The sequence below is a fragment of the Nannobrachium achirus genome (genome assembly GCF_963921795.1).
Source record: "Nannobrachium achirus genome assembly, chromosome: 5".
Taxonomy (NCBI): Eukaryota; Metazoa; Chordata; class Actinopteri; order Myctophiformes; family Myctophidae; genus Nannobrachium; species Nannobrachium achirus.
In genome coordinates this window covers 61,283,536-61,297,805 of record NC_137814.1, presented here as the reverse complement: position 1 = coordinate 61,297,805, position 14,270 = coordinate 61,283,536, and the positions used below count along the sequence as shown (strand labels likewise).

The 14,270-nt window shown below is 41.0% G+C and overlaps 1 protein-coding gene across 1 annotated transcript; it reads left to right on the top strand.

The window, feature by feature from the left end:
- Positions 1 to 11,981: 11,981 nt before the first annotated feature.
- LOC308285239 (tripartite motif-containing protein 16-like) lies at positions 11,982 to 13,541 on the top strand (the record flags this gene model as incomplete). The annotated part of the gene is made up of 1 exon (XM_080725957.1): positions 11,982 to 13,541. The coding sequence occupies one exon, from the start codon at positions 11,982 to 11,984 to the stop codon at positions 13,539 to 13,541; it is 1,560 nt and encodes a 519-aa protein (XP_080582083.1).
- Positions 13,542 to 14,270: the final 729 nt, after the last annotated feature.

Sequence of the window (14,270 nt, the reverse complement as noted above, 5' to 3'; positions counted from 1 at the left end):
TTTTTTTATTAAATCAAATACATGGCTCAAGTTGAATTATAACAGAACTGTACAACTATTTTCTGTGTTTTACATGATGCTTACATTATCTAATTGTCTGTTTCTCTTTTTTTGGATTTGCTAAGAACTTGACCTGCCAGAAGATGAGAACAACAAGTTCCAGAGAATGCCATGCCTGGCCCACACACTTCAGCTAACACTGAAAGATGCCATGAAGCACCCAAATGCAGATGCAGTCATAACAAGAGCAAGAAAGCTGGTACGCGATGTGAGGAAATCATCAGTGGCAAATGAAGAAATGATTAAAAGGTGTGGCAAAACTCTGGTCCGGGATTGTACCACACGCTGGAACAGCACTTTTGATATGATGAGAAGACTCCTGGAGACCAGAGCTGAACTAAACCAACTACTTGAGGATTTGAGCATGGACACACTTCTCACAAGTGATTGGGTTAAGCTGGAGAACCTCGTCAAGCTGCTTGAGCCCTTTGCCATTCACACAGACCAGCTTCAGAGTGACAGCCAGTCACTCTCACAAGTAGTGCCATGCCTGCTCAACCTTGAGGCACACCTGCTGACGACAACTGTTGGGAAGCAGTTAGCTCAAGTGATGCTGAAGTCACTGCGAGAATGTTTCGCTTGCATTCTTAGCCCTGATTCCCCACAGTTTGATGCTACACCAGCAGGAGCCTGCCTAATGGATCCAAGTGTTTCGCTGGTTCTTCAAACACCAGACACAGTGCCACTGAAGAGGGCAGCACAGTCCTTTGTGCAGAACCTGGCAGCGCAGTATAACCCAGCTACTGCGTCTCAGAATGATGATGCCACTGCAAGTGCCACTCAAACTCCAACAGGAGCAGCTGCTGTCCTTCAGAAATACCGCTTCCTTGCATCCCGCATGCAGGTCAACGTGTCCACAAATCAGCCTAATGCGACGGACAGTGTGTTGACCGACATGAACAAGTATCTCAACGACGTCAAAGAGGGTGTGTTTAATGAGACACCGTTGCAGTTCTGGAGATCAAGAGAGGCTGTCTATCCTAAACTTGTCCCTGTAGCATTGGATCTCGTTAGTGCCCCTGCCTCACAAGCCTTTGTGGAGCGCATCTTCTCTGTCTGTGGACTGCTGTCATCGGGCCTGAGAAACAGAATGACAACATCTCTGGAGCGACGTGTTTTCCTCAAAATCAACAGGAAATTGTTGCATTCAATTGCTGAGAAAAAGAAAAATAATGAATGAAATTGTGTTACGGTGCACAGTAGTTAACTGTGTTTGCTTTGCTGGAAACAATTTTCCCTATTGGACAGAATGGACACAAGAAAGGCTTGAACTTGAAGGCTAACTTAAGGCCAAAATGTCACAGATACTGAACTGAATACTGAACACAGGCTAAATTCCCTGTTAGTGCAAGTTTCTTCTCCTATCCCCGAGCTAAGAAACAACATGGGAAAAGAATTACCTCGCGAAACACCTTGTACTTTTTTTTTCTTTTTTTTTCAAGCACTTTAAGTTTTAAAAACATTCACTATATTAATGTGAGGTTAATATTGTTTATTATGGTATTTTTGAGTTTGCTCATCTAAATGAATCAAACCTCAGGGTTTTTTTGTTTTCCTTTACTGTTCTTAGATTGAGCACTTAATGTAAGGCGGCATCTTGTGTAGACTGTGAGCTGTTTGACTTTGTGTTTTGTGGATGTACGGCATGTTCATCTGTCATACAGTAGTGAATTGAATACATTGTAATACTATGCAATGCAGGACAGGTTTCTGTTACTGGGCACGTAGTTATGTGGCCCCTTTAAGAAGGTATTTAGCCTAGTTTTGTGCTGTTTACTTTAGACCAGTACTTCTCAAACCTGTTCATGTCAAGGACCCTAAACGGACACTTGGACATTTGATAACTTTTTCTCCCTGTGTCCCCCTTCTGATAAGATGTTTTACTTTTACATGTTTTATTTGAGAAGTGTAAGAAACCCATGACCAAAATATTCTGTCATTGTGTTACTTAGGTATGGAATAATGGTGAAAAGTCATTATTGCCCTTTTTGCTGCAAACCCCTCAAGGACCCCTTGGGGTCCTCGAAGCCCACTCTGAGAACCACTGGCTTTAGAGAGTTCAGTATTTTAGCAACCTGTTGAAGCTATGCTGCTGCTGTTGCTTTTGTTTGTGGAAATATTATAAAATAAAATGGAAAACCCACCAGTTGGTGAGGTCAAAGAGAGAAGTTGTATGTCTCAACATTCCTGCCACTCTCCACAATATGATGTTTTGATTTTTTATTTGACAATACTTTTTCCGGAGCTTTTTTAATCTCACACCTGACAAATACCCCATATTACATAAAAGACTAAAACTAAGACTAAAACTAAACTAAACTAAACTAAAACTAAGCATTTTCAAAAAATAAAAACGAAACGAAACTAGCAACCCCACCTTAAAAACTAATTAAAACTAAACTGTAATTAAAAAAAAAACTCAAAACTAATAAAAATAAAAACTAATGAAAAAATCCAAAACTATTATAACCCTGCTAGAGGGTAGGTCTATCTGCACATTTCTAAAGTGACAATTTAAGGACTTTTTAACACCTCTAAAATGACAAATTAAACATTGGCCGAATTGTCAAATAGGCAATTGTGAAAATAGACGATCTACATGCTCACAACGCAACTCAATGCGAGGTGTTGTGTGCATGTAGATCTGCTATTTTCACAATAGAACCATATACAAAATGTAATGCCTCAAAATGATTATATCGGGGGTCACAGACTGGGAAGGTTGAGAACCACTGCCCTAACAGAGTATTACTAGATTGCAATATTGACACTTTTATTGGAGTAAAACATTTGAGTAGTTTTTCCACCACTGCATGTCCTGGTCATGCCTGTGCACCAACATGTCACCCAGACGGGTGGGTGTGAATAATTTATAGCGGTGCATGATGGGATGGATCTTTGTTCCTAGGAGCAACCCTTTCATACACCCAAAAAACTGATTCAACCCCCCTATAAATGTGACACATATAAATTATGTTTGCTTTATTTAATTACTTCACTTCAAGGCATAAGCATATACATTTAATTGATATAACTCAAATATTATTAATAGTGCCAGATGTGATACATTTACATTATGTTGGCTTTATTTAAATGTATTTAATTATAATATATGCAAATGTATTGAATTGATGTAACTGAACAAATATTAATCGTGCTTACCTTAAATATATACATTTACAATATATGCATTTTTATTAAATTGTTCCAACTCAAATGTAATTAATAGTGCTTATACAAAATCTATTAATTTAACATTATGCATTTATATTACATTCATGTAACTCAAATCTTAGTAATGGAATTTAAAAACACATTGAAAATGAGTTCCAATGAAAACTCCCAGAGTCCCATAAACCACGCCTCTCACCAATTTTATTGAGTAGTTTTTAAGGCTGAAATCATTCTGAGAATATTGTTTGAATCCAACTCAATTTTATTAAGTACATTTTACAGATCTGAGAAGTGACTCCAGCCCTTTCCCTTGATTGGTCAAATAAGTTGGTCACATGTTATGCAAAGCATGCTGGGAACAGCATTTTTCTAGGTTTTCAGGGAAATGTTTAAGCTTTCGGGAGCTAAAAATGCTAAATGTATCATATCAATGTGTCTGCCTTGGCAAGATGACTGTCATATGTCAGAATTTGATTTGTCAGTATTTGAGCCTAAACCCTAACCCTAACTGCTAGGCTGCTAGTTTAAGCTTGAGCTCCCTCCCCATGCTAGGCTAAAAGAGAAGAACTCATGGTAACTTTGAGGTTATTGCGTTGGTTTTCTCTTAAATGTTCTGATTATTCAATAATCACTGCTATTGCATATATCCATTATGCATCTGTATGTTGATATTGTAAAACTTGAAACAAATCATCCAGAAGAAAACCTGAAACCGAACTCTTCTTATGTAAATGTAAAAGTATTTTATTTATCTTAGCTTAATTCCATAAAAATGAGTTGAACCAACACATTTACGTTAACATTTGTTTGAGTTGGACAAACGTAAATTAATTAAGTTCATATAATTAACTTGGCTTAAGTTAATGAAAATGAGTTGGACTAATTGAACAACATGCATTGCATTGAATGTAGATTTGACTTGGGACTACATATATCCCATATATAAATTTACTCATATAAAATGGGTGGAAAAGTTTCACACATTTAAAATGTGTTCAACTGAGAGATTATTTTTTTGGGTGTACATCTGACAAAACCTGAGATCCCATGCGCACATGCGCATGCACACACACACACACACGCACGTACGCACGCACACACTTGAGTTTCAGACATTTTAAGCACTTAAAAGGTTACCACTCATTTTCAACATTGAACTATGTCATTATACCTTGGAGTTGTGTGGAAATAAGAAAGTCAGACTTTGGTTTCACAATTGCAAAGGCTTGTGAGCTTGAAGATGAGCTCAGTCAGAGGTTATATTTCTGCAGTTTTCACTTAGTGTGACAGTCAGTCACACAAGTCAAATGAGTTGTCAGCACCTCAGCGGTCATGTTTTCAAGTTGGGGTGCCGTGATTCTCCCCCCCCCACCCCAACAACATAATCATCAGATATTATGATTATACAAAAAAGTGTACAGAAAGTGTTAAAATTATGTTTTTATGTGGCCACACCCACCTGTTCATTAAGTATGAACCTGGTTGTCAGGTGGGTGGTGACCCAGCTGAAGTTGGCCACACCCACAGCGGTGTTGTGTGGTAAAAAGGGGAGGGGGTGATATTATGATGTCATTATATCTGTGTATTTCAATTGGGCCTTTTGACTCGGAGGCTTTCAGCTTTCAGGAAGGAACCAAAAATACAAGACATATTTGCATATTAAAGGAGCTATAGTCAACTTTTTCATTGTAGGGCCGACACTTTGTTTACATCCTAGTCTATAGACTAGAATGTAAACAAAGTGTCGGTCTGACAATGGCCAAAATAATAATTTTATCATTATTTATTTATTTTTTTGGTCATTTTTGAATAGAAACACATGTATGAAGCTTATTTTTTTATAAAATATTTTCGAAACATGTTTGCATCTGTTTTTCAAGAAAAGGTTGACTATGGCTCCTTTAATTTTAACCACACCTGGGGGTCTATATGTTAACTCTATAGACACAAAATACATACAAGTACAAAACTATGGCACCACCTCTTTAAATGACAGAGACAGACGGATGGCAAAAGAGGAGATTGATCAAGAGGGAAAGACTGAGAACGAAACACTAGAAGATAAGGAACAGAAGTGGGGAAAAAAAGAGTCACGTTTCGATACGTTTGACATGGTGCCAATAAACTGTGTTGAAATTAAAACCGACCCACTACTACTGCCACTACTATTTCTGTCCAGGAGTATCCATTGACCCGAGAGGTTAGTCAAGCATGTATCGATCCGCTAATTGGTAAACAAAAGAGCCGCGCTCATTAATAATGCATGTGTTGAGCTGAGAGATGGAGGGGCAGGCAGGGAAGCTGATCCCAGAGCTATAAAAAGACTCCTGGCAACCTTCAATCTCTGTAGTATGCACGCACGCACGCACACACACAAGGGTGTCGCACCAAATCCTGGGCCCTGGGTACAGGGATTCACTGTGGGCCCCCATGAATGTTCTTTATAGGGGGAGGGGGTTTAACCCATTTAGACCGGGAACACATTATTACCCATTATTTTGTGCTTTAACTATTGAAAAATAGCACAAGCTCACAGCGCGGCACCAAGTGCCGCGTGGCGAGCTTGTAGATCTGCTATTTTTTTTTTTATTAATCTTGTAAATGTCTCTGAATATTTCACATTTCATATTTTTTCATATCCTTTTTTTTTTTTTTTGAAAACCCTATGTTTCTATGTCAGTGGTGCTCAAATCTTTTCATATGAAGGACCCCCAAAATTTGAGTTACAAATGTTTGCCTAAAAAAAGACACATATATGAAGATTTTCACACATTTTCACGACTTTTCAAAAATAGCAGATCTACAAGCTTGCATATCTGCTATTTTTCAATAGCTAAAGTATAAAATAATCAAGGCCCCTCCACCTTGGGCCCTAGTAACTCAGTCCCCCCCCCCCCCCCCTTGTGACACCCCTGCACGCACATACACATGCATGTGTGCGTTTGTATTGCTATATTTGTGAGGCCATCAATACTTTAAGATGCCAATGTTATGGATGTCATTTTAACCACATTATGGGCTTTTAAGCCGTGACATCATTTTGTAGGCAGAGGAGAATCTGCCCCCAGAGCATTTTCTGTCCCTCGCTATTTCAAAAAACAACGACTACAAAATAACGACTAAAGTATAATTCTAACACTTTCCTTTCAACAACAAAGAGAAGAAAAATGTGTAAATAGTAAAAATAGTAAAAAGATTCACGGAAACTGGGGGCAGAAATTCTCCTCTGCCTACAAAATGATGTCATACTTAACAGCCCCATACTAGTGCATTTCGTCACCTCCTTAAAATAATGGCCTAGGAGTGGCCTACTGGAGTTTTTCAGAAAACAGAAGGAACATATCTATAAACCTTTATGATTTTTCTTAATCTTTTCACCCCAAAAGTGTGTAACAATATGTGACTATTAACATAAAAAAGGCCAACTTTTTTATTTTATTTTTATTTTACCCAAGTCACATGTTATGTCACTCTTGAGCTAGGCCATTATAAGGGAACAGCATGACCCTTTTTCTATTAGCATAAGGAAATAGGCAATTTTACCAGAGGTGGCCAAGCTGATTTAGACAAATAATACAAATATATATATATATATATATATATATATATATATATATATATATATATATATATATATATATATATATATATATATATGTATGTATAAAAAGAAATCCTGGACAATCCTCACCACCTTGAAATAATGGCCTACGGTATGTTCTCTTCCCAGAAAATAGCAGATCTACAAGCTGACAACTGTCGATCTTCTTGCCCCACAATACGGATATACTGGAGTTTAAGTGGTTAAACGACGTGAACCTTCGCCTTATTGTAGGAAAATTGTATACTTCTTTGGACGTTGAGCCCTCACAAGTATAATAATACCACTACACACACACACACACACACACACACACACACACACACACACACACACACAGAGGAAGGTTACATGCATTTGCGGAGCTGCAGATATTCCCCTGGGAATATCTGATGACCGAAACAAAAGGGTGTAACTAGAAACGGTATGGATATCGTGCCAAATCTGGACTATAGCATACAGTCCCCTTGCTTTAGTTCCTTTTTATTGCAACCGTAGGTCACATTTACTTTGAAAAAACTGCAGCTCATGTCCATCTGTCCGTGCGTCACACCTCATGTCACTCTCCATATATGGAGTTTACACGCTGAGGAAGGCCTGTGAGGCCGAAACGTCCACATGTACTGGTTGCTGGGGGAAAACAATTAAATAAACAAGAAGGAGTCTATCTAAAGTGAGTGCTGGCGTCATTGCTCTAAACTCTCCATATATGGCCACATTTTAACCAACCAGATCTGTGCATTTGTTGGGGTCAAAGTTGATCCCATGCCAAAGCGCCAGCGCTCGCCCAGCAGTCTGCCGTCACCTGTGTGTTGTTTCTGGTTCTACAACACTGCCACCCAAGTGTAGAATACCTTGACCCCTTCCCACTTCCGCACTATGGGAGACAGGGCTTTCTAGGCAGCCGCCCCCCTGCTGTGGAACTCACTCCCAGACCATCTAAGAGCTCCACAGTCTGTTGACGTTTTTAAAAGAGGACTAAAGACTTTCCTTTTTAACAAAGCTTTTGGTTAGCTAAGCTTTTATGTCTTTAAAACCCTGCCCTTTTAACTTGTTTTAACTTGTTTTGATTGCTTTTTGCCAATGTTTTATCTTGTGCTGTTTTTATTTTTTTCTGTACTGTAGCACTTTGAGGTTTGTTGTCAAATGTAAAGTGCGTTATAAATAAAATGTATTATTATTATTATTATTCCCATAAAGGTATATTCAGTGATTATATTTCATTCACATACAAATATAATTGGTACATTTTCCATTTATTCTCCTCACTAGAATGTGTGCTGACCATATAAGGACTTCCACCATGGCCCGTGTTACGAGCATAGCTAGCTTCGGTTTTCAGAGGTGGCTAGCCAGTCCTCGGCCAATCAGGGTAGAGTATGGCCGTAGTTATGTTAAGATGTTTAGTTATGATGGTCAAAATAAAAGTTTTGAGAACCACAGTCGCTCTGAATTAAGAACGTCTGCTAAATGCCTAGATTGTAAACTACTGAACTCATAAAATGCCACAGTCTCGTAGTAAATTAGTATCATACATATCCTGAAGCTGGAGACGTAGGCCTACCGATATTCAGTGATTGGGTCTAATGATCAAAACTCGAACATTATAATGGTGTAAAAAATATATAAAAAACTAAACATTTCCACGCTGTAAGGCCATTAAGGGACAAGATGACCCCCGACCACCTTCATCATCACTCAATACACCTTTAAAACATGTAGCTCGCTGGCTTACTTCAAAACTGCCCTGAAAACTCACCTTTCAGGAGGCCAGGGACGGAGGTAGTTATCACTTCTCCCATAGACACGTGAGAAGTGATACCCCCCCACCCCCTTACTGTACCCCCACCACCACTTCCCCCCTAATCTGTACATATCGTCGTTGTCGGGTGAAAACCTTGTATGTCCAAAACTGTTTGTTTTGCATTTATCATTTTAAAAATTTAAACTAGTGAAAACTGCCAATCTACATGCAAGCACACAACACCTCACACCGCGAGGTGTTGTGTGTTTGTAGATTGGCTGTTTTCACTACTTTTGTGCAAAGGCCTTGTATGATGAATCAGGGCTTTACTTTGCCAAAGAATGTACACATTTGAAAGTTGGAGATACAAGGTTTCCGCCCGACCAACGACGATATAGTGTTTTATACTTGCGATGATATTTGAAAGTTTTCAGTTGCTATTTTATGTCTATGAATTGAGTACCAAGGACCTCCAACGGAAATAAGACCATAAAGGGCTTTTTTGGGGTGTTCCATTTAGGTAGGGTGTTGGACTGTACTTGTGCTCTACTACATTTTTTGTTTCGACTGTTCTTGTACTGTTTCATTTTTGTCAAATAAATATTCAATTAATCAACACTAACCTTTTTTTTTTCATGGCGACCAGAGCAACACTTATGGAAAACATTAATTTGTTAGGTAGCCGTGTAATAAGCGTAATAATAAATGGGTCGCCCCTAAAACATGATGATCAAGTATGATTATAAGACAAAGGGGGTTTTGTTTTTTTCAAAAAAGTGTGCAGAAAGTATTAAAATTGGGTTTTTATGTGGCCACACTCACCAGTTAATTAATTATGCCTGGTTGTCAGGTGGGTGGTGACCCAGCTGAAGTTAGCCACAACCACAGTTTTGGGTATATGGTAAAAGTGGAGGGGATGAGTTTATGATGTCATTAACTCAATGATTTCCAGTTGGGCCTTCTGACTCAGAGGTTTCAGCTTTCAGGAAGTACCGTAACCAAAAATACACAGGGAAGTCAAATTTGCACATTATAACCCCAACCAGTGGTATAATAATAGAGTAATGTTAACTCCATAGACATACAAAACAGAAAAGGTACAACACTATGGCACCACCTCTTTAAACGGCTAAACAAAGTGTATGTATTAATTGTAGTATATCATATAATTAAATTCCTGTCCTGCCGCATGCACACATTGTCAAAGTGCCAACGTTTGAGAGAAAGAGAACTGCCTTGTTCAGGGTACAGAAGAGGTAAACGTAGCATACATTGCACACATCAAGGACACAAACACAATAAAGCCAGACGTGTATTCCCATTGTGGTCCATGGCCTTGTGCAGATACATAGCCTTGGACAGTCAAAACACAAGAAACGGCTTGTTTTGGCACATTATAATAAAACACTAAACTATTGAAGGCTCTTCATAGCATAAAAATGAAGAAATGTTCTGCAACGTTTTCTAAAAGCCAGGATTCAACTGTTTTCTTTTTTCTTTTTTTTTCCTGGAAGAAGATGAAGACTGCTAATGCTCTTTATTGTCGAGGGAAGCGTGTTCCACTTTACTGCTCCAGCCTATCTTAACCCATTAAGACCTGGAACGCATCTGTGTGTCACCCTAGACTTTAACCACTTTAACCATTAAATAGTTTAAAAAAAATAGCAGATATACAAGCTGTTGGGCTGCAAGCTTGTAGATCTACTATTTTTGAAAACTCAGGATTTTTTTTTTTTGCAAATCTTTGAATATATATTTTTTAAAGCGAACATTTGTAACTCAAATACATATAATAATTCTAGATGTCCTTGACATGAAAAAGTTTGAGAACCATTGATGATAGAAACATCAGTGGTTCTTTATATTAAAAGACATTTATAGAATCGGTACCGAGTGCCGCGCTGTGTGCTTGTATATCTGCTATTTTTAAATGGCTAAAGCATAAAATAATGGTCAAAGTGGTTCAAGTCTATATATAGCGCAACATGAATGTGCAAGTACACTGTTAGATCACAGGCCGTAAGAAAATATGGACAGTGATTTCAAAGACGTCATCTTTCTATAGCCTATATCCGGTCCATTTCCGGTAAAGTGATCCGCAAACGAGAAACTAAAGTTTCCTCTCGTTTCTGTCTCTTGAGCAATATGAGAAACACATTATCCCCCCTCTGGCCTGGGAAGCTTCCAAACAAGAATTCCTTCTTCAGAACCTTTGGTGTGATTTGCAGCAAGGTTATTATTACATTTATACATTTTTAATACATTTATAATACGTTTTTCAATTAATTACATTTTTAAATGAATTTGTATTTACACAGGAAATACTGGCGTTCCCCATGCGCCCCAACCCCATTGAGATAAACAGACAGTGATCGGATAAAAAGGCTTCTTATTAAAGAAAACGGAGGATACGGGTAATTAAAGAAAGCCGTACCGTATTTAGGCAGGTGTGAGACTTTATTAAGCACTTTGTTTGTGAAATCTGAATGTTGGTGTATTTATAGGGGGCTAAATAAGTTGCTCTGCCCAAACCCATTATAAACACGGGAACATGACGATCGGGGCTTGGTCTCTACGACCATGCGTGAGCTACGATGGGCTTACGATGTGCTGAACCCGGTCATTTGCATTCAGGAGTGCCGTTGATTATAAAGTTATTATTATTATATTATTATTTACAGGGGTGACCTACACCAAACATGTTTGACAACCACTTCCCTATAGCAAGTGCTCAAAGATTTGCTGGTCGCTCATTGGCTGTTGATGGTGACGTCACCAGGAATGCTGGTCCCTGATTGGCTATGGGCGTAAACACAGAAGATACGCCAGCGAACGCAGTAGGCTACTAGTGCACTCGCCTGGCGCCAAATTCCAATACTCACTAACTCACACCCTCAACTCACGACCTCCACTCTTGCCTCAGTGCTCTGTGCAAGGAGGCAAGGAATAGAATGATATTTGTTACAGAGAGGTCTCTCAGTGTCTGCGATGCAATTTGTGTATATCGTTGTTGTCGGGTGAAAACCTTGTATGTCCAAAACCGTTTGTTTTGCATTTATCATTTTAAAAATGATGTAAACTAGTGAAAACAGCCGATCTACAAGCACACAACGCCTCGCGGTGCGAGGCGTTGTGTGCTTGTAGATCTGCTGTTTTCACTACTTCTGTGCGACGGCCTTGTATGATGAAGCAGGGCTTTACTTTGCGAAAGAACGTACACATTTGAAACTTGGAGGTACGAGGTTTCCACCTGACAATGACATCAATGGACAATATTATACACAAAGTCATCATGCAATGACATCACAACGCAGTCATCACAACCGCCAGTGATTGTCCTTTAAAACAAGCGCAAAGCGCCGTCTTGAATCCAGTTCCTTAACACGGAAAGTCTGCTTTAGGATGACACAGCAAGGAGGAGTTGAGCTGGACCAAGAGCAGTTCTGCTGTTCCGTCTGCCTGGACCTACTGAAGGACCCGGTGACCATCCCCTGCGGACACAGCTACTGCATGGGCTGCATCACAAGCTGCTGGGACCTGGCCGAGCAGGGGGAGTACGGCCTCTACAGCTGCCCCCAGTGCAGGGACAGCTTCTACCCCAAACCCGTTCTCAAGAAGAGCAACATGCTGGCCGACGTGGTGGAGAGCCTGAAGAAGAGCGGAGGAAGCAAAGCCGCCCCTTCTCCCGACCACAGCTACGCCGGACCCGGAGACGTGGCCTGCGACTCGTGCACCGGGAGGAAGCGGAAGTCCGTGAAGGCCTGTCTCCAGTGTCTGGTCTCTTACTGCGACGCCCACCTCCAGCCTCACTATCAGTCTCCCGCCTTCAAGAAACACAAGCTGGTCAACGCCTCTTCCGGCAAGCTCCAGGAGAACGTCTGCTCTCGCCACGGCGAGGCGAGGAAGCTCTTCTGCCGCACCGACCGGCTGTGCATCTGCTACCTGTGCTCCGTGGAAGAGCACAAGGGTCACGACACGATCTCGGCCGCGGCGGAAAGGACCGAGAGGCAGAGGGAGCTCCACGCGAGTCAGCACGACATCCAGCGGAGAATCCAGGACCGGGAGAAAGACGTGAAGGTGCTTAAGCTGATCCGAGACCAGCTGAACAAGGACGTGAGTTGGGCCGAGGAGCAACAGAGGCAGCGTGTGGAGCAGGAGGTCTCTGAACTGAGGAGGAGACACGCAGAGATGGAGCAGCTCTCGCGCACAGAGGACGACATCCAGTTTCTACAAAGTTACAGCTCCCTCTCTAGGATCAGTGAATCTGCACGCCCGGTCCGCAGCGGAGTCCGTCCTCACGTCACATACTTTGAAGATGTGACAGTGGCCGTGTCAAAGATAAGGGGAAAAGTAGAGGACATTCTTAACGGCGAAGAGTCGAACTCGGAACCCAAGACCAGAGACGAGTTCTTACGATATTTATGCCCGGTCACGCTGGACCCAAACACGGCACACACCGACCTGTCTCTGTCTAAAGGGAACAGAAAGGTAAGCAGCTACCCCACATTTCAATACGCCTACAAAAGTTATCCTTATCACGAAGAGAGATTCACACAATGGAATCAGGTTCTGTGCAGGGAGGGTCTGAGTGGACGGCGCTTTTACTGGGAGGTAGAGTGGAGTGGATTCGGTGTCAATATAGCGGTCGCATATAAAGACATCAGCAGGAGAGGCCTAAATGAAAGCCATTTCGGATGCAACGACAAATCTTGGATTATACAGTGTTGCAATTCAAATTTCGCTTTCAGACACGGAAACGTTACCACTCAAATAGCAGGCCGCGTGTCCTCCCGAGTGGGCGTGTACCTGGATCACAGTGCAGGCACCCTGTCCTTCTACAAGGTCTGTGACACCATGTCCCTCCTCCACAGGGTACAGACTGCATTCACCCGGCCCCTCTATGCTGGAGTTGGGCTTTCATCATTTAATGGGTCCTCTGTGGAGTTCTGTGACCTCAAGTAGATGGGGTTCCCCAGGTTCTATGTTCCCCTCTCTATGTTCCCCACCTCACAGCATTAGTTTTAGTGAGGTTAGGGTTTGGGTTAGGTTAGGTGGTAAGAAAGTGGGGAACATAGAACCTGGGGAACATAGAACCTGGGGAACATAGGTACGGTCCCAAGTAGATCTTTGGTCTTGTCTCTCATTAATCCAGAATTCACCCTTCTGATTGGTCCCTGACTGACCAACCAGCAGGCTCTTTCTGCATTGTCCCGCCTTGGTTCCTCCTTTTCTATGTTGAATTAGTTAAAACACAATCCTTTGAGAAATAAAAAAACATTTAAAAACATGCCCACTCACTATATTGCAACTGAGAGGCTCCTTTTTACTGAAACCAAGTTTAAAATGAGAACTGAATACACAACATAACAATAAGAAGCAACTGAATTTCAATGGTAGTGGATGGAGAGGAAGGACTTTTGTCCCACCAAGACACATAAACCAATGGGTGCGAAGAGGGGGAAGGACAACAGGCGGGACTTGGCAAAGGGTGAATTGTGTTATTAGTGTGGGGCAACGAGACTATAGTTCTTGTCTAGCTTTCTCATCATCTGATGCAACCTTTTTCTCTAAGGGGTTTCCCATTGAAGTACTTGTCTGAGTTACTCACCATCTGCTGTAACCCTTCACCCAATCAGACATCACGATACCTTGATATTGTGATGTCACCCTTTTCCCCTCTCTGATTGGCTC